Source organism: Aythya marila (genome assembly GCF_965140915.1).
Source record: "Aythya marila genome assembly, chromosome: 1".
NCBI classification, from domain to species: domain Eukaryota; kingdom Metazoa; phylum Chordata; class Aves; order Anseriformes; family Anatidae; genus Aythya; species Aythya marila.
Genome location: NC_139042.1, coordinates 126,087,677 through 126,109,037, shown reverse-complemented (window position 1 = coordinate 126,109,037; position 21,361 = coordinate 126,087,677). Strand labels below are relative to the sequence as shown.

Below are 21,361 nucleotides of genomic sequence, written 5' to 3'. Positions count from 1 at the left end.
TAGAATCAACTGTGACTGGCACAGGGCAGTTCATGGCATCTTCTCACACAAATATAGCCTTGCAGCTCTCTACTATTGAAGCAGAGTAGTGCTCTGTCTGACTGGTCAGTTTGTATAATTTATTGACTTCCATGGAATCACAACAAATCTAATCTTATTCTATACCATCTATTATACCTGTCTGATAATCCATTGAAATTTAGTTATGCAAGGATGACCCATACTTCAGTAGTGTCCATAGTGTTTTTATGTGTTCAAATTGTAGTATAACCCAATGTGCATCCTTTTAAAGTTTGTCTGCATGAAATTCTTCACATCCACTTCTTTTCAAGGGTAATTTTTCCTCTCTCTTCCATTAAATCATTTTCCCTTGTCCCACAACAGGCCATCTTGGTGTATATACATTTTCCTTCTTGTTTCTGTGCAGATAATGTGTTTTGAGCACCTTGTCTTGTTCTGCCTATTTCCCACATTTGAATTGTGCCAAACCATCCTGAAATTCTAGATATTACAATATATGTGGGAGCAGCACCTCTTAACATCACTTCAGTAGTTGCTTACCTTGCAACTTGGATCCATGGAGATCTTTGGATCACATGGAGACTTTGAAGAACTATATATATTATTTCTGGCACTAGAGAAAGGTGGTCTGGATATTTGTCACTAGTAATGGGTGTTAGTTTTGTAAAAATGGTTACACTGGTTGAAAAAACAGCCAGGTGGAATGTAGCAACAATAGCGGCTCTTCCCATAAAAATCTCTTGGGCATGTCACTATGCTATGCTGAAACTGGGAAATGAAGAGGTCAGTGATTATATGCTGTGCATTGTGTGTCTGGCACAAAAGCAGTTCCTAATTTGCGTATAGAGGAGCTGGAGCTGTTTTCTTGTCTCAGCTACAGACCTGATCCTTCCACAAGGAGAATAAGGAGAACTTTGGTAATGATACCATTAGAAAAAAAGATTAACATCTGTAAAGGTAAAACACTTTCCCATCCCTACCTGTGCTTTGGTGAACATGGCCTAAATACAATCATGGAAATTCACATTCTTTCTGTGAAATAGATGGAATTAGTAACATTGTCAGCCCTTCCCTAAAGGTTTGGCTGGTGAATCTGTAGCACAGAATCTGTCCTTACATTCATTATTTTTTTTCTGTCTTGAGTTAAAAAAGGATTTAGAATAAAACCAATGTTTTCAAGGAAGAGTAAACTCTCTGAATAAAAATCACATTTCTTACCACTGCTTGCTTTCTTGATGTCTATGATGTCCTAATGTACAAGTTTTTCCCATACATTTTCCACAGAAAATAAAGCCTTTTTAACAGTTACAAATAAGCTTCACAAGAGCTGTGGCTTTGCATCCCAGTTTGTTCTTGTTCCATTCCTCAAACAGTTGCGGCCATATAAGACATTGCAGCTGTATACTTCCCACTCCAAATTTTAATTGAGGTATTCTATCACAACTAGTGTGGTCACCACAGCTGTGTTATTTTGCAGAGCCTGCTCTTTCTGTCATGTTTCCTGCCTTGAATCAGCCTAGAGTTCAGATGTGTAGCTACTGCTTTTCTGTTTCTGCTTTTTATTCCTCCATCACACTCCTGCTCAAAAAAAAAAGAAAAAAAAAAAGACAATAAAATAAGGATATTTGTTAAGAGCTGATACATGTGAACCTGTTTATGGAACTGCATAGTCTGCCTTGTATCTTGGTGTCCACTGTCCAGCTGTGGTGATAGTTGTGAATCAAGTCTAAACCTTATTCTCCTGTTTGCTCCTGAAGTTGTCAGTAGTTCATCGCTTCTGTTTCTCTTCCTGATTTTTAAATCCTGGATCTCATTCTTGTGCAGTTTCATGCTGTCATTCCAAGCAATTTCAAATTCTGTACTTGTAACTCTGTAGCTTCATGTTTCATTGTGTTTTGCAATTCATGTTGCTGATAATAAATACCATTTTCCTCATTTATCACTGTGACTGTCTTTTCTTTGTATCCCTGTACTGGCCTCTCATTTTCCTACACTGCTCATTCCCTTGGCCCTGAAGGACCTATTCTGCCTGTCTGAGCCTGCAATGACTGTTTGTTCTATATTCAGACAAGGATTTCTTCACCTCTTTCAGACAGTGCCCCACATTCCTGTTTATTGGAGCTCCCCATAATCTTCCACAAAACTAAGCTTACTTGTCTCTGTCTTCTCTAAAGAATTTACTGTATCATTTCACACTCCAAAATCCCATGTAACCATTTTCATATATTTACCGATTGTTGTTTATTTTCTTAGTCTTAGTTTCACAGAATGACAGAATCATTTAGGTTGGAAGGGTTCTGTTGAGAGATTCCTCTTTTGCTACAGCAAATTGCCCAAGACTGTGTCCAGTTGGGTTTTGAGTATCTCTAAGGATGGATACTACACAACCTCTCTGGGCAACCTGTTCCAGTATTTGACCACCCTCACAGTAAATAAGTGTTTTTTGTTGGTGTTTTATTTTATTTTATTTTATTTTATTTTATTTTATTTTATTTTATTTTATTTTATTTTATTTTATTTTATTTTATTTTATTTTTTTCTTGTGTCAGGTGGAATTTCATGAGTTTCATTTTGTGATTGTTGTCTCTTGTCCTGTGCACTACTGAGAAGAGAGTGGGCCCTTCTTCGTTCACTCACATCAGGCATTTATATTCATTGGTAAAACTATCCAAGAGTCTTCTCTAGGCAGAGAACAAGTCCAGCACTCTCAGTCTTATGTGAAAGATGTTTTAGTCCATTAATCTTCTATTTATTTATTTATTTATTGATGGACCTTTGCAGGACTTAATCCAGTATGTCCATATCTTTCTTGTGCTGAAGAGCCTCAAACTGGACTCAGTATTCCAGGTATCTCCTTAGCAGCACTGAGGAGAGGGGAAGGATCACCTCCCTTGACCTGCTGGCAATGCTCTTCCTAATGCAGCCTGGGATGCTGTTGCCCTTCTTAGCTGTAGGGGCACATTCCTGCTTCACATTCAGTTTGTTTTCAGCCCAGGTCCTTTCCTTCAAAGCAGCTTTCCAAATTGTCAGTTCCCAGCATATGCTGATGCTTAGAGTTCTGCAGAACTCTGCATTTCCCTTTGTGGGACTCCATGAGATTACTGTTTGACCATTTCTCCAGTCAAGGTCCTTCTCCTGTCAAACACATTCTGAATAGCAGTACAGACAATCTGGTCTATCAGCAACTCCTCCCAGTTTTGTGTGAACTTTCTGTGGTGCATTACGTCCCATTGTCTAGGTCATTAATAAAGGTGCTGAACTGTATTGGCCTAGTACACCACTACAGACTTGCCTCTAACTGAACTTTGTGCAATTGGTCAGAATCCTCTGGGTCTGGCTGTTCAGCCAGTTTTCAGTCCACCTTCTTGTCTGCTTACCCAACTCATGCTTCTTCTGCTTGTCAATGAGGGTTTATGGGAGACAGTTTCAAATGCTATACTAAAGTTGAGGTACTCAATGTGTAGCGGTCTCCAAGTTAGTCATCTCATTGCAGAAGCTGTGTTGGGTAAGAATGATTTCCCGTTTGTAAATCCATGTGTACTACTTCCAATCACCTTCTTGTCCTTTGTGTGTCTGGAAATGAAGTATGAGGTGCTCCATCACTTCCAGGTATTGAGGTATTTCCTGGTTCTTCCTTCTTGCCTTTCTGAATGATGGAGAGTGAATGGATTTTTTTTTTTTTTTGATTGGTTAGTTGGTTGGTTTTGTTTGTTTGTTTTCTGTTCATAGTGGCTATCTTGATCCATGCCTACGGAGTTTACACACTGTGGTAGGAAAACTATTAAGCAAAGTGTTTGATTCTCTTTTTTATCGATAAACTGTATTTTTATTGGGAAGCTATACAGATGCAAGCTGAGAAATAGCATTAGTAGCCCAAAGTTCTGCTTAGACTCCTACCATGTGAACTAATCATCGCCTTTCTAAAATCACTGCACTGGCAATCTCTATAGAAAGAAAAAGAAAAGGGGGGGGAAAAAACGAAACAACAGTTTCTCTAAACTTTTATTTGCATTATTTCTCTGTTTCAGGCCGAAATGAGCTGATTGCTCGCTATATTAAGCTGAGAACAGGGAAAACACGCACAAGGAAACAGGTAGGTGTAAAGTTTTGGGGTTATTTTGGACCACTACACATACTGTAGGCTTATGAGAACAAATTCCTTGCTACGCGCTTGCTATTAGTTTCTAGCTTTTGTGGAAATAGACGGTTGTGCTGAGCTAGTTAGTAACAGTGGTGGGAAGAGTCAGCTCAGGCATTTGATAATAGGACTGTAGCACTCCCACCTCCCATCCATATTGTGACCCACAATTCTTCCTGCTGTTAAACAGTGTGGGATTTTATTCATTCATTTCAGTGAACATCATTGGAGGATTCTTTATTCAGGTCAGACAAATAGACAGCAATGGTGATTTTGAAAACACATGGTACGTGTGATGAAAAAGGCACTTCTGTGTTTTAGGAATGACTGTACAGGCTATGCTGGACAAAGCACTGAGCAGCATGGACCTCCTTTGGGTAGAGGGTTGATAGTTGGTCTCCAGAAGTTCCTTCTAACCTAAACTATTCTATGATGTGTTTCAGCCCAGATTCTGAGAGTCATTGTATAGTAGCCAAGGGTATGTAACATGGGTTTCCCTTCTCCCAAGAGGAGGCCAGGACTGGGAGTAAAGAGATTAGAACTCTTAATCCCCAGATTTATGGATGGGTTGTTCAGTTTTAGAAGATGTCTCTGGTTTAATAAAGACACTTGAATTGGAAAAGGCTTTATATGGCTTGTCTTTGTTGATAACCCATCTTACTTCATGACAGTTATGCTCAGAAAAGCATCTCATTACTACTTCAACCCTCCCTTCCTCCACAAACCTAAATAACTCCCTTTTGCATAAGGTGCATAAAGTAAACTGTTTACTTCTGCAAGCAGCTACCAAATACTCCTCTTCAATGAAGATGGATTTTGTCTTTCGATGCAGGTATCTAGTCACATCCAGGTCCTGGCAAGGCGGAAAGCCAGAGAGATCCAAGCCAAGCTCAAGGTATTATGGGTATCCTTTTAACATATCATACAAGCCCCCTGAGTCAGCCATTCCCTCATCCGTTCCCTCTTTGAATAGCCTCAGAAAAGGCTGAGATTAGGCACTGGATTGTGGTAAGCTGGAGAGGAAAAGGTACTTCCCAGGAAATGTTGTGCAAACATTTGTATTGTTGGAGCTCTGTGACGTCTGAGGCAATTCTATTTAAAGAGTAAAGAAACAATAACTTTAATTTTGATGTGTCTGATTTCTACCTCCGGTTTATGCTGCTGTCCTTCAAGTCTGAATGTCCTTTGGACTTGGGAGCATGGGAAGAGTGTTCACCTGAGAAAGAGGGGGTTATGGTCACAAATGTTGACCAGTAATCACTCCATAGTGTTTTGTGGGCCTTGGGAATGGATAGCCTTACAGTTAGGGCTGTACTAGTTCTATCTTTACTAGTGGTATTGACATGGAGTTGTCCCTGGGAAAGTATTCTGAGTCAGCAGAACTTGGAAGGAAGTTACAAAGCCACCTGGGAAAATGTAAAATGGTACTAGCTGAAGAGACTTTGCCCTTTGATTAATTCAGACCCAATTTGAAGAGGCCTGGGCTAATAAGGAAAATGGTTGACTTCTGTCTACTTGCCTGAGTAAATCTGTGTTTTCCTTTCTGTAGGAAGAGCTCTGAGATCAAGTTAATGAACTGATACCTCTTGATGTTTATTTCCACTCACACCTGAAGCAGGGAAATGGCTCAGACTGAATTGCCAGAAATATCAAGAAGGTCATGTTTATGGGTGACAATTGCACAAGAGGGTGCTCCCATTAGAATGGGGCCTGGCCATTCTAGCCCATCCAGAAAGGGCCTGCTGAGCAGGATGTGTGGTCCAATCCTTATTATAAATCATTCAGATGGTGAGGGAAGGAAGGCCTTTCTGACTTGTTATGGCATGCTTTAGGTGATGGTGAGGGTCTTGATATCTCAGTCCAGCCCAGACTCTTAGGTGGAAAGCTGTCACGCTATTTCTCTTGGCTGGCTATGTAGCTTCTTCCTGAGCCACACAAGGTGTAGATTTTCTGTGAATGAAATGTTAGCACCTAGTCTTGACCAGTGCTGAAGTGCATGCATCTCTAGTGTGAGCAGTGATTGCCTCTAATGGTCGTGACTGTGCACTTCCCTCACCCCATTCCCAGGTCCATTTTAGAAACTCCTGTTGTGTCTGTAATTTGCCTGTTGTGTTTCCAGCTGCTCTGATAAAGAGAAGGAGCCGCAAATTGCGACTATCTAATTCAGTGCTTCTAGGTAGGGCTGCCAAAGTTTGAAGCCTGTGGTGCTGTTAAGCAGTCAATTCAGGTGGAGGCCTGGTTGAGAGGCAAGTTAGAGCGAGTAGGAAACAACAACTGCCTGGGGTGTTAAAAGATATACTGCTGCTTATATCTGTGACCTTGATTTTGTTCCTTGCTTGTCACAGCTCTGGGATTTGGCATGATTGAAAAGTCCATCAGCCGAGCTTGTTTCTACTTAGTACACAAGAGCTGGCCGTTTTTGTTCTCAGGGAATGGAGGTGTCTTGGGGAGCTCCATGAAGCCATTGGTTGTTCTCCTTTTACACTACCTCTGGCCATGCTGTGAGCTCTACCTGCTGCCTGCAGTGAACCATTCCCCACTACCAGACTGTTCCTTTCTGCCTGCAGAGGCGAGTCTGTAGCACTGATTCAATTCATTTACTTCTTTGCTTTTCCTAGTCATTTTCACAGAGTAAGGAAATGAAATCACATAAGTTACTGCCCTTCCTCTAAGTTCTTGCTGGTAGCTGCATGTTCTTCTATCAACGTTCATTTTCCACACTATGTATATGTATTCATACTTATATAGTAGAGATCCAAGCAGCTATGTGCTGACTTTTCAGAGCATGTAGTCTAATACTACTTTCTCCCACACAAACTGGGGTCTCTTCCTTAAGTGTGCACTGTTCCTACAGTAGATAGAGGTGTGGGCAGTAGGGTAAAGCTTGAAGAAAAATCTGTCACCAGAAGGCAGTAGTTTTCTGTCTTGGGTGGCTAATTGATACTATACTGAGGAAAAAAGAGGGACGTTTTGTTTTTATTATTATTTATTCCAGTGTGTTTTGAAAATATAAAAACAAAAGACAAAAATTGCTAATGTCTGGGAAAAGTTTTTGATTCTTTTTTTTTTATTATTAAACTGGAAACACAAATATAAATAATTAGAGAATTGTTAGCTGAAAGAGCAAAAGAGAAAGGAGATGTCTCTAGCAAAAACATGCTATTTTCCAGTAGTCTGACAGGCATTTAAACAAAAGATGAAAACAAAAGAGATTTTGAGAGAGAAAATCTTTTGCCTTCTTAATTTTCCTTTTTTTTTTCTTTAAAAAAATATTTATTTATTTTAATACACCCATAAGTAATTTTAATTCTTTCTCCCCATAAACTCATGGATAAACTCAAGTTGACAAAACTCAGGTTGACAAATATGATTTTTCTAGAGAGAAAATAAAGGAAGAGAAAAGCCACTTTTCTGCACTGACAACTTGAAATGTCATGGGAAAAATAGAAGTAAAAGGAATTCTTACCTTTATAATGTTGCATGTAATCCTTAAAAAATTACCCAAGGCATCATTTAAACTGCATTCTGAAAAATGTAATCTTCACTTTGGAGATACTCAGGAACTTTCTTAGTAATTAAAATGCTTCCATACATTTTAATGGTACTAACAAGAGTCATAGATACCATAAAAAATGTTGTGCCCATTCAGATTATTTCACTTAAAAGTTATCATTTATTCTTGAGCTTTTGTTACACTTCCTCCAAATGTTTTTGCATTACACACATCAGTATCCCTGGGATATGACCTTCAGAAAACCCTAGGAAGGGGGAGAGAGAATGGAGACCCAAGGGTGAGAACTTACTGCAGTTACTAAAATTAACAAATCTCATAGTTTTGAGAATTCCTGAGGAGGACAAGAGCTTACCTCTTTCAGCAACTTCTCCAAGCCATCAATTCATCTGTGGCATTCCCATTATGATTATAATGCCACAGATAAATGTGGCGTGTCTAAACGATAAAGATTACTTGTTGGAGGGATGTAGGAAGAATGTGGCAAAGTACTTTTGCTTGTCCAGTTATTTCTTGGTAGAAGAAATTAAGAATGTCCTTAGTTTTAACCATACATTAGACCCCCTGTTTGTTGCACTGTTATTGCCTGTAAAGATGTGTACAATTCCACAGTGCTGCTAAAATACAAAACAGAATGTTCTTGTGTATGTGCCCTGGGAGGTTATTAAGATTTCCTGTTTCCCCAAGAATGGTAATAAAACATTCAGTTCTACCTGGGAGTAATGCAGTCCTGAACTGAGATAGTCTTTTTGCAATGATGAAGACAAACTCCTTTTGTGTTAACATGTTAACAAGTAGCTAATTAGCTGCTTTTTTTTTTTTTTTTTTTTTTTTTTTTTTTTTTTAATTAAGGTCGTATTTTCTGTAACAAAACATTTCAACTGTGGGGCTTAAAAACCTTCAGATAGAAAGTACAATTGCTTAATAGTGTCTAAAACAGTGATCCCAATATTTCAGAAAGGAAGATTAGTCACATTGAAAATACAGTAATGAATAAGGGACTCAAGCTTTGAAGAGTTCTTAGGATAGTTATTGGCAAATCTGATGCCCAGTTTCTTAGGGATACTTATTCCCTATAAAGAAGCTGGTGATAATCCTGTGTATGCAGCATTAGGCCAGGCAACAGGTTTATCATTATAATCATTCTGTTTTCTCTTTCTACTCTTGCCCTTAGGATCAGGCAGCTAAAGATAAAGCCATGCAGAGTATGGCTACAATGTCATCTGCCCAGATTATCTCTGCAACTGCCTTCCATAGTAAAATGGCTTTGCCTGGTCTCCCACGACCAGCCTACCCTGCTGTTTCTGGGGTGAGTGAATCATTGCCTTAGAGGAGTTGGACTGAAGACACTTGAATACTTAAAAGGGTGTTGGGACCTGCTCAGGAATATTCTGAAAACATTGGAAAGAATGGGCCAAAAGGCATTTTCTTTGTAGAGTAAATCTATCAGATGACTTCAAAGTTTGAGTCTGATTCTTTGCTCACACTGATGCAAAATAACGGTGTTTTTATTTATTTTATTTTATTTTATTTTATTTTATTTTATTTTATTTTATTTTATTTTATTTTATTTTATTTTATTTTATTTTATTTTATTTTATTTTATTTTATGACACAAGTGAAAGAACAATCAGAGATCCTCTGGGTATTCACCTTCCTGAAATATTTTTAGGTGTCTGTACCCCTTTCTTAGTCCAGGATCTTGGATAAAACAATTTGGGCCACCCTAACCCTTTCTCAAGCCCATCATTCCCAACCTCATTCTGAGTGTTTAGATCACAAATTGATGGCCCTTACATAAAAACTTTAAGAGAGGAGGCCTCTCAGCATCCTACATTCTTTGTGTTGGACCTAGTAAGATTTGCTGAGCAGTGATTTCTGCCAAAATATTTCTGCAAAGTTTTCCTGGAGAAAATGGTCCATCCAAGAGGGGGAATCCCTCAGAAGATGGAGGTACAAGAACGTGTACATAACATTTCACATTAAAAAACACTGTTGGGTCAGTTTCTTGCATGTCACTACCAGTAACATGTAAAAAGAAAACCAAGACCAGTGAGCACCTCCACAAGTATTAAATCAAGAAAGTAGAACGAGTAAATCAAGAAGTGAATGAATGTAGCAAAGTCACATCTTTAAGTCTGTGAGCCTGCAGTTTCTTTCTTTAGACAGTGGCAAGTCTGGCTTTTTAACTCTGTCCTGAGAGTGATGACCATTGCCTGTATGTTGTTGTTTTGCAGTTTTGGCAAGGACCTTTGCCAGGCCAAGCTGGATCTTCTCAAGAGTGAGTATTCCTTCATCTGAGTGTCTAAAGCAGGTGCTTCCTTTATCCTCCTTGAGGAACACCATTAGCTATTTCAAGATTTATGAAATGCTAAGATAATGCGGTCTTTGTTCTCAGACAGATTCCGTAACAGTGGATCTGAGACTTAAATTAAGGTCCATAGTTGAAGACAAACTGAGGGTCACAAGAGAGTCTTAAACAGATAAAACCCTATGTCTTCATAAACAAACAACACAGACAGACTCTGAGCATTTGTAGAAATACAAACGGCACCAACAGCCTCATCCTTTACCCATCTCTGGCTGATCAAGGTAAAGGTGTTTGTATGAAATAAACAAATGACATGGATCCATCCAGTAGCTGGGTATGTGCACTCTATCCAGAAGCTATCCATGGATCCATTGTCTCCCTTTTTGCTGGCACCCAAGCATGTGAACCCCAGAGGCTGCAACTCCACTCCGTTTGCTGTTGCAGGCCCCTCACTCACACACACACACAAACACACATGTATGTGCAAAAACACACAGAGTGAATCGCTTTGGTAGCTGAGTGTAGATGCACGGTCCATCCAGTAGCTGGGTCTGGGTCTTCAATCTCCCTAGTTTGCCTCCCACAAAAATAAACACACACACACATGAACTGGACTTACAGTCACCATCCAGGTTCCATCATTCATAATTCAGGTTGTTCTGCCTGCCGTTGTTCTGTGCTACTTTTGAGTGTGTGGAGACAAACTTTTTATCACGTAACTTAACAGGATATGTTTCTGTGAACAATTTAAGCCACAGAAAGGACAAGTGGCTGGAAGGGATATGGTCTATGTTCTTCACCCTGGCTATGTGTTCTTGCTCTCTTCTGGTGCTGTTGTTGATGTTTGTGGAGCAGATCAGGGAACAGACAGGCACAGGGAACAGATAGGAATAGATAGACTACTAGTATTAGATACTAATAGGCTATTGGTAACAGACACCAATAGGCTATTAATATGGGGAAAAGTGGTTTGTAGAAGAATAGAAGCCATTCTGGGAGAAATGAAAAGGGTTTGATTTAATCATCTAATCTGTGTAAACCGTTGATCAAGTGTCTTTTCCTTTTTTTTTTTTTTTCCTTTTAATTATTTATTTTTTTGGTTATTTTCTTGTTATTTTTAACCATCTCTCTGTGTATATCTGTAGTGTGAAACCTTTTTCTCAACAACCATATGCTGTACAGCCTCCGCTGCCACTACCAGGTAGGTAAGAGAATGCAGTTCCTTGCTTTGAAATTGTGCTAACTTCAAAAATAGCTAACACTTTAAAAAAATGATGCAGTTATTTTTTTAAAGTCTTTTACCTACTGAAAAATTTTAGTTCATCCAAAATTAATTTTATATGATTTCCCCTTATCACCATTTTCCATCCTTTTATTGAGAGAGCTGAAGCACTTTAATTTTGGTTTATTTAAATAAACACACACACACGCATTTTATCCTATTTTGGTTAGTTGTTTGGGTGTTTCTTTTCCTCATAGCTAAACATAAAATGAAAGCTTATGTATCTCTATTGCTCTTCCACCATGATGCATATACTACAACAGTATTTTTTGTCATAACATGATTGCCTTTACAATTCCTTATTAAATGGAACAATAAATGTCTTTTTCTTCTCAACATCCTCAGTTTGAGAAGTTAATGATCATGTTAATGGTATTGCTTCATTCTCTGATACTAAAACAGCCTATTCCTCTGCTCATTTAGGGCCCAGTCCAGGTCCTGTTAAAGTTGCTGAACATGTTTTCTCTGGTGTCAAAACCAGGTAGATTGTCTTTTACAGTCATGACAACCATGACATTACTGTCTTAGCAGAGGGTGACTGAAAAGCCGTTTAGAGCACATGTGGATTGAGAAACCACATGTGAATTGTGAATGATATTTCTGCATTATGAAGTTAGATGAAAATGTAATTAATCAGCTTTGACAACAGGTGCTTTTCTGGAAAGTTATTACCAACTTGTCTATTTCCAAATTTTGATACATAAATCTTGTGTATTTAGGGTTTGAGTCTCCTGCTGGTCTTTCCCCTTCACCATCAGTACCAGCTTGGCAAGGACGAAGGGTTGCTAGCTCCAAACTTTGGATGTTAGAATTCTCTGCATTCTTGGAACAGCAACAAGATCAAGATACAGTAAGATAAACACCTGACTTCTACCCCTCATTTATTTTTGATATTCAGGTAGCTTCTGCTCATTGTGGATGTGTTATGCTACTATATGTACATGGAAATAATTGCTTCATTGCTCTACTGAGGACACGTCTTCGGGAAACAACCCAGTTAAAATAAACCTCTCTCTTAGAGGACAGAATTGCTTATAGCAATATAGCCAGCTCTGTGCCGTGTGCTTCTGGCCTCCCTTTACAGGGTCATGGTTGTTCACGTACCAGATCTCAAGGCACTGACATCATAAGCTGGTGGAACAGGCCCTGCAGGGCTATTCTAGCTATCTTTTTCAGACTTGGAGTACAGATCCAACACCAGATGATGCTAAGATAACATGGAGCTACATAGTCTCCCTGGTGTGCTGAGAACTTAAATCTGGGGGCAACTGGGATGAATGTGAATCAGAGTGTTTCTGTGTTGCCACCTGTAAAATGGGAATAATAAGACTTGCTTGTCTCACTGAAGTCTTGTGATATTGCATATTGAGACACGTTGGTGATGGACCAGTTACACTTCCTGTCCCTGAGACAGGATAACTGCAGTTCAGAAAAGATAGTAGTATTTGGCTGGTATCTTGCTGTAGGAATTTAGGCAGTTCTTCACAGCATAAGGAGCTTTGATGTTTATTGACTGAGTGATTTGTGACAGGTAGCATTCTGCATCCCAAGTCATTTCATACTATATAACAGTGGCATGAGGCAATGGTTTAGGACTGAATATAGGAAAAGAAGCAATACACAATGTTTCAGAAGAAGCAAGAAGCATGAATGCATTGATAAGAAAGAAATAACAACATGAGCTAGTATTAGCTGATATCTTTCTGCTAATTTTTCTGCTTTTTTAGAAAGTGCTGTCAAATTTTCAGTGATTCCAGTAGTCAGGCTGTGTTTGCCTGTTACTTCTGGATAAAGATGACAGAACAATTATTGTCACAGTTCTGGAGTGATGGTTTAGTGCGTAGTGTGGGGGTACAGAGCTTTCTGTGTAATCACTCAAACAGTTTTAGGCAGCACCCCCTTCTGTATACTGTTCATACACCCTGAATAGATTGATAAGTGAACTGCATGCTTTCTGAGCATGAGGATATTTTAAAATGATCTTATGAGCTTTTTGGTTTTCTGTGGTGGGACAGACTCTACCAGTTTGCTAAAGTGTCAGCTTTTCTCCCATGAAGAAATGTATGCTCAGAATGTACTGAACAATTTCCTAATTCCATGCTTTTCTTCTTCTTGCAGTATAACAAACACCTGTTCGTGCACATTGGGCAATCAAGTCCTAGCTACAATGATCCCTATCTCGAGGCAGTGGATATCCGACAGATCTATGACAAGTTCCCTGAGAAAAAAGGGGGCCTGAAGGAGCTGTTTGAAAGGGGGCCAGCTAATGCCTTCTTCCTTGTCAAGTTCTGGGTAAGGGAAGGGCCCTTTGTAGGGTACCCATTTGCTATGAAATTCTCACTTTAAAGCTTATAGCTGTTAGAAGACTAGCAGCTCCAACAAATTTACACTGTGCAGAAGACTTAATAGAGTCACAGCTGTCTTTGGGGATCTTTCCTCGATTGCACAAGGCCCTCATTCCAGCCTGGAGCAAGACATATCTTTCAGAGTGTCATTTGTAGAGTTCTTCTTGACTTGTGTCTGTGGAGTTTGGTAATTAGAATTTATTTATTCATTTATTTTGAATTTTTTATTTATGTATAAGAGAAGAATTCGGAGAAAATTCTTCTTTGTGTACGCATATGCATTCACTTCTCTCAGTGCTGAGTAAATTCTCAGTCAGAGGCAACATTTTTCCTTCTCTTCTCCTATCTAATTAGCTGGATTTTGTGTTATCCAAGTACCAATGATTTACAGATATGTATTGACTGCAGGCACAAGGATAGACAATAGACAAGAGGGACATATTATGAAATTGGATTATGTTGTTAATATACTACTGAGTTTACTTATGGTAAGCTGGCAGAAATCAGCCTGGCAAAAAACTATGTACTCAATTTGGCATGGATAGAATTTTCAAGAGTTAGCTTAAATTTGCAAAAATCTGTGCCGTTGTGCTTCAGGATACAAATAAAATAGTTTTGATGATCAATATTATTACAGATATTACACAATTAAAAATAATATGAGCTTGGGGCAGTTGCAAGCTAGATGGCTGAGGGAATTTGTAATGAGATTTGAAGCTTTTCACCTTGAACTTACCACTTATGATTCAACCCCAGGTCAGGAGTGAGATGATGAGAAATGATCTTCCATATCTCATACTCTTCAAACAAACTGGAATTAAAAAGCCTCTTAACTATTGCTTTCAGGAGAAAGAGGAGTTAATTTAAGTGCCTTGATGTGTCTTCCCAGCTGTCCCAAGCCTGGCCTTTCCAGAACTGAATTGGAGAATGCTGGCTAGGAGTCTGCTGTTCAAGTGTCTGGTATTTTTCCTTGGAGACACATCATTTTTACTGCCCTAGATTGTGTACTACTGAGCTGTATTGGTAATGGGATTAGCCTCAGTCAAAATACAACAAAGCCTGCTTGAGAAAGTTGAAATAAAATGTAAAATACCAGCCCTATTTCCCTGTGGATGGCAGATACTTGGGAGAGACAGCAGCATCTTGCTGGAAAGGGTCTCCTTTGACAGATGTCTGGGTAGTAAATGCCCTACTAAGAACTGTCTGAGAAAGGAAACAGAAGTCTGATGTGACAAAAGAAAGGAAAAGCTAAGAGGGAATAGCTTCTAAGAAGAGGTCCTTGCAGAAGTAGGAGCAGCAACAAAGCTTAGGTGCTTTGTTCTGTAGGGATCACATATTAATGCTTGTGCCAAGGTGAAGAGGACTGGCTCTTCTGTGGTATCACTTGGAAGTGCTTTGGAAGTTTTCCAAGAACAAAACAAAACAAAACAGGGAATCATAGACTCATAGAATAGGAGCTTATAGGGAGATGTTAACTAGACAGAATAAAACACTCTGAATTCCTTGACTTAAGGGGAGAAAAATCATTTGCTTTGGAGATTTTGCTTCTTTTTAATAACGAGGGTAAATGTGGCCTACATACCGTGTCAGACCAATTTGAATCAGGCTTTTAAGGATTTACATGTTGCAATGTCATTGAGTTGGCCCTCACTGGGCCCACATGGGGTGTCTGGTGTTCAGAGGGTATCAACTCATCGAAGCTTGGTTTGCATAAAGAGATATGGCATAGGATTTGAAGAATCTTTCCTCTACTGTCAGTGGTACTATACATGATGCCCTGGGGGTCTACATTTGTACTCTTCACAACAGTGATATTTCTGGATTTCTGATTTAATATTTTGGCTTTCTCACTTGTTTTTTGGTACCTTTGCATTGTTGAGTCCTGTCTGGAGTTGACATCAGGTTTTATTGGTGGAGACATTGAAGGATGTTGCTTACAAGTAAGCTTACAAGAAAAGTCATTGATTGAATAAAATTAAATAAGGTTTGTAAGGAGTAAATAATTCTGTCTTGTATTTGTTTCTCAGAGTAGTAAGGGGATGAAAGCATGACTCCTGCTGCCATTATTCTGTATGAAGGAGGGTTGGGGCACTTTTATGATTTGTATTGTGCTTTACAGGTATGCTTACTTACGTTAATCCTGTTGTAAGATTTCAGCTAGGATCTCTAAGGTAGCATAACAGAATAAATTATTATTTTTTTTAATCTTTTTTTTTTTTTTTTAATCCAAAGCTTTTTATTGGAAAACTTTGAATTCAGTCTTCCAATGTGCTTCATATGTTGTGTTAGTTCAATCTTATACTTAATCAAAGCACATGAGCCATGACTGTAATGCACTGTGCCACATTTATAATGGGAATTTGTGAGTTTTATGTATTGCAATAGATGGTGCAACTCAGCCCACAGGAGAGACCAGCTGTGACATTATGTTGGTATTTCCAAATATGGAAGTGTGGGCTTGACCAAATGTTTTACAGGCTCTGGGCAAGAGCAAAAAGTGTTCTTGTTTTCAAAAGTTCATTTTTGCCACACCTCACCCTCCCTAAACAAATGCTTTTCATAGATAAGACAATGTAATTAAAAAAAAAGGTTTTCAGAAAAAAAATGAGATTTCAGCTGAGATTTTTATATATCTTTGCATCTTTATATCTCTGTAAACAGTATACGATAGAGTATTTTTTGGATTTTATTCTCTGATTGCTCTGAAAAGCTGTATGAGTACACTGATGTCCAAAGGTGCTGGATAAAGCAATTGCTATACTATTGAATTCATAGTTCTGTTCGTTTGTTTGTTTTGTTAAGTTAAAAGTCTTATCCAAAAGCAACTTACTGATAATCTAAAATTGGATGGGTAATTAAATACTTATTAAGGTATGTTTTGAGACATGAAGATAATGAATGTATTTTTCAGAGGTTCTGAACTGAAATGGTGGTTGCAGGTGGCAAAGATTTACAAAAAAAAAATCAAGACATTGAATAAATTGTTTTTGTATTTATGGAGTTTTACACCTGAAGAACCTGAGTCAGGAAACTGCCAGTACTGCACTATGAAGTGAATATATTCAATGATCTGTTGTGCACTAGAAGCCTAACTCCAAACACTAGGTCTGAGATTTCTTGACATTTCACAGGAGATAGTAGAACTGAGATATAGAGTTCACATTTATTCACTGGTGCTTTAAATTATTTATACAATAGCTAAATGTTAAAAGTTTACTAATTTGAAAGATAAGCAGTGTTCACAATTCTTCTTTGATTTTGGCTTTGAAAGTCTGGTACAATGAACTAACTCTTTGACTTGGATTGGCAGGTTGTGTATGATATCTCAGTGACATTTCTCCGTGCTCCAAGTGCATTCTAGCACACAACAATGAATGTGAGACATTTGCCTTCCAACACATAGGCAGTGGCAGCTCTGCTCTTTTCCAGTGTAATATTATCTCTACCACCTGTTACTTGTTTCTCCCCATGAACTCCTCCTAAATTCATCGTTATTAATAGTTTGGGGAAGAGGAGTTTTCAGGGCTTTGCACATTAGTAGAATGGTGTACTTGCATCTTAAAGCTTTCAGAAGTTGTGAAAATGACTAAAAGATTGAAGGAAAATGAGGAAAAAAATTAAAAAAGAAAGAAACAAAGAAAGAAAGAGATTCGGGATAGGCAGTACTTTGTCCAGAGCAGACATCTGCATTGGGGTATTATCAAGGGAATTGCTTAGGAGACCTTTCCTGTCAATGATGAAAACATGTAATAATTTCTCATCAGTGATAGGCAAGTCGAATCAGTCAAATCACTGTGTGGTTTCTTTCCATTAAATGAATTATACTTTAGTGGAAGGGGCTGGAGCGGTGGGCTAGAGTGCACGTTCTGCACCTGGCTACTCTCCTCTCCCAGGCAAATCCAGTCAGCACAGCAGCAGTGCAAATTCCCTTTGTCACCTTGTCCTGTATGCCTTATGCCTTCCATCCTGATTTTTAAGATCTTTTATCTTTTTTTTTTTTTTTTTGAGAATGGATCTGATTTGACAGTGCATTAATTTCACCTGCAGCCAACAGCAACACCTCCTAACATTTGCTAGCTTATGTAAGGGATCTCTATGTCAATCAGTGACACTTTTTTCGCCAATGTTATTCCCCAGAGTGTTCAACAGAACAGATATTGTTGGCAGCAAAAAGCACATTGAATTGCTGAGGCAATCTGTCTGCTGGGTGTTAAAATTACACAATCCTTGGTGGCTAGCTAAGTCATAGCTAACCTAATTGATTGCAAGACCTGCAATTTTTGTCTACCTCTGGAACTGCCATCTTGCACCTTTCTTGGAGGTAGTGGCACACATTTTGAAACATTCTTAAAGAATTGCTTACCATATGCCTTTCCATTGACCGTGGGACATGTGTGCAAGGTATTGTCAAGCTATGGTTTCTCACAACATTTACTACAACTTGGACTCTTGTCCAGTTACTGCTTTTCAAAACCTCAGATAAGCTGAAGACTGATTCTCAAAGGTCACATTTCCTTTGTGAAAAGTTTCTGAGAAATTTTGATTCATAGCCTTATCCTAGCAGGAACGAGGCCTTTCTCAGTAATCAGTTACGAAACTCACTCCCACCAAAGATCAGACAAAAAACTTAGTGTTGTTAGGACACTGTACAATGCCAACTTTTCTGTAAGTGTTTCTTTCCCGGGGTTGCAGTTATTGAGTAATAAACACAGGCTCATCTAAACTGTTTGCGGCAGAGCTGCTAAGAACTCAGACCACCAAGATGATTTTTTAAAAGAAAGAAAAAAAAAAAAGTAGTACTAGCCTTGTTCAGGATTACTATGCCTTTCCCCAAATAAATCCATTTTCTTCTGTCTAGATTTTTTTTTTGCATTTAAAAAAATTGCTTACTTCTCCATAAAGGAGGAAATCTCAGATGTTAGCACCAAAACAGGCAAATCAACTCTCTTGAATGCAATCTGTAGATCTCTGAGACCTATTTCCACAGACACCTCAGTGACTGTAATTTCAGTATATTTGGAATTCAACAGGCAAGCTGAAGACGAGTATGTCATCTCTGCTGAGCTTGCACAGTAAGTTGAATGCATTCCAGACACATTAGATTGTTGCTATGAGCAGGCTAAAGTGTGCACACCTTCTTGCATCTGGAATTTCTTGGACAGAAGGCAAGAGCCCTGACTTTTTCAGATAAAGTAGTATGGTCCAGTCAGTGGCTCATCAATCACATTTAGCTTGTAATATGTCTCTTGTATTTATTCTTCTTCTTTGCCCTTGAAGAAATGTGAACAGCTGTTTGAATGCTGACAGCACCCAACCAGCTTAAATGTTGCTTCTGCTCCATGTTGCTAGCAGTGGCTGCTAGGAGCCTGGGGGACAAGGCAACTCATCCCATTGGGTGGGGTCTTTCTTAAATCCCAACTGTCTTTCCTTTGGCTGCCTAGGATGGAGTAAGGAATGTGTTCAAGAGCTATCTCATGATTTGTTGGATATGCTAGTGTATTTGCCACTGAGGAGCTCGGAGACCTAGGTTCTAGCCTCCAAATCTGAATCACATTTAGTGTTATGTCTTCAAGAAGTCCATGCATTCCCAGACTATAAAGTGAGGACTGGCCTTCCCACTTGATGAATTGATGGGGAAATTAATTCACTCTAAGTTATAATTAATATTATTGCCTTGTATCTTTGAGGCATGGAATGTACTGGACAGACCTTCCTCTGCTTGGTTTCATACTTGGTACATTCTGGGCAGAGAGATATGTGAGCAGGCACAGGAAGAGGTGTGATTTGGCACAAACTTTTGTTTAGAGGAAGAAACACTGGGAGTGAAGAGAAAGGAAGAATCCTTTCCCCAAAGTGACAATATGGTTTTGATTCCTGTTGATGAGGAGCTTAGAGGAAGAAACACTGGAAGTGAAGAGAAAGGAAGAATCCTTTCCCCAAAGTGACAATATGGTTTTGATTCCTGTTGATGAGGAGCTTAGAGGAAGAAACACTGGAAGTGAAGAGAAAGGAAGAATCCTTTCCCCAAAGTGACAATATGGTTTTGATTCCTGTTGATGAGGAGCTTAGAGGAAGAAACACTGGAAGTGAAGAGAAAGGAAGAATCCTTTCCCCAAAGTGACAATATGGTTTTGATTCCTGTTGATGAGGAGCTTAGAGGAAGAAACACTGGAAGCGAAGAGAAAGGAAGAATCCTTTCCCCAAAGTGACAATATGGTTTTGATTCCTGTTGATGAGGAGCTTAGAGGAAGAAACACTGGAAGTGAAGAGAAAGGAAGAATCCTTTCCCCAAAGTGACAATATGGTTTTGATTCCTGTTGATGAGGAGCTTAGAGGAAGAAACACTGGAAGTGAAGAGAAAGGAAGAATCCTTTCCCCAAAGTGACAATATGGTTTTGATTCCTGTTGATGAGGAGCTTAGAGGAAGAAACACTGGAAGTGAAGAGAAAGGAAGAATCCTTTCCCCAAAGTGACAATATGGTTTTGATTCCTGTTGATGAGGAGCTTAGAGGAAGAAACACTGGAAGTGAAGAGAAAGGAAGAATCCTTTCCCCAAAGTGACAATATGGTTTTGATTCCTGTTGATGAGGAGCTTAGAGGAAGAAACACTGGAAGTGAAGAGAAAGGAAGAATCCTTTCCCCAAAGTGACAATATGGTTTTGATTCCTGTTGATGAGGAGCTTAGAGGAAGAAACACTGGAAGTGAAGAGAAAGGAAGAATCCTTTCCCCAAAGTGACAATATGGTTTTGATTCCTGTTGATGAGGAGCTCATAAGAATCTAGGCATGGAGTCTGTATCACTTTCAGATGATAAGTTAAAAGCAATATCTTTTTTGGTCATTAGAGATTCTATTATATAAAGCAAGATTTTGTCCTTGTGCAATCATGGGAAGTGTAACTGCATCCATTAGGGATTCATTAGGGATTAGGGATATCAACCTGACTGTCCACTTGATACTTGAGGTTAGATTGGCTATGGCACATGTTATTGTTTTTTTTTTTCCCCTCAATTGTCATCTCCCTTTGGAAGTAATAATCTCTGTAGGAGGGAAAACTAGTGTATTGGGATTCGACTCCTGAGCTGCTGTGGTTCTTTGGCCTTATATTTACATATAGAATCACAGAATAATTGAGGTTGGAAGGGTCCTCTGGAGATCATCTAGTCCAACATCCCTGCCAAGGAGGGTCACTTAGAACACATTGCACAGGATGGCATCCAGGTGAGTTTTGAATATCTCCAGAGAAGGAGACTCCACAGCCTCCATGGGCAACTTGTTCCACTGCTCCCTCACAGTAAAGATGTTTTTCCTCATATGCAGATAGAACTTCCTGGGTTTCAGTTTGTGCCTATTGCTTCTCATCCTATCACTGGGCACTGCCAAAAGGAGTCTCTTCCCACTGTCTCGACACCCCTCCCTACAGGTATTTATACACATTGATGAAATCCCCTCTCAGCCTTTTCTTTTATAGGCTAAACAGGCACAGCTCTCTCATCTTGTCCTTGTAAGAGAGTTGCTCCAGTCCCCTCATGATCATAGTAGCCCTCTGCTGGACTTGTTCCAGTAGCTCCATGTCCCTCTTGTACTGGGGAGCCCAGAACTGGACGCAGAACTCCAGGTGTAGCCTCACCAGTGTTGAGCAGAGGGGGAGGGTCACCTTTTTCAACCTGCTGTCCACAGCCCTCTTGATGCAGGCTAGGATCTCATTGGCCTTCTTGGCCACAAGGGCACACTGCTGGCTTATGGTTAACTTG

At 39.2% G+C, this 21,361-nt stretch overlaps 1 protein-coding gene across 4 annotated transcripts in view; it reads left to right on the top strand.

Annotated features, from left to right (window-relative positions):
• TEAD4 (TEA domain transcription factor 4) overlaps positions 1-21,361 on the top strand; it is a 45,646-nt gene that overhangs the window by 15,898 nt on the left and 8,387 nt on the right. For 3 of the 4 annotated variants that reach the window (XM_082777494.1, XM_082777493.1, XM_082777492.1), the window contains exons 2-8: positions 4,050-4,114; positions 4,992-5,054; positions 8,845-8,979; positions 9,908-9,951; positions 11,127-11,182; positions 11,983-12,113; positions 13,382-13,555. In XM_082777494.1, coding sequence (XP_082633620.1) covers positions 4,050-4,114; positions 4,992-5,054; positions 8,845-8,979; positions 9,908-9,951; positions 11,127-11,182; positions 11,983-12,113; positions 13,382-13,555 — 668 coding nt within the window. The remainder of the gene's footprint in view (positions 1-4,049; positions 4,115-4,991; positions 5,055-8,844; positions 8,980-9,907; positions 9,952-11,126; positions 11,183-11,982; positions 12,114-13,381; positions 13,556-21,361) is intronic. The other variant, XM_082777495.1, reaches the window with a different exon arrangement.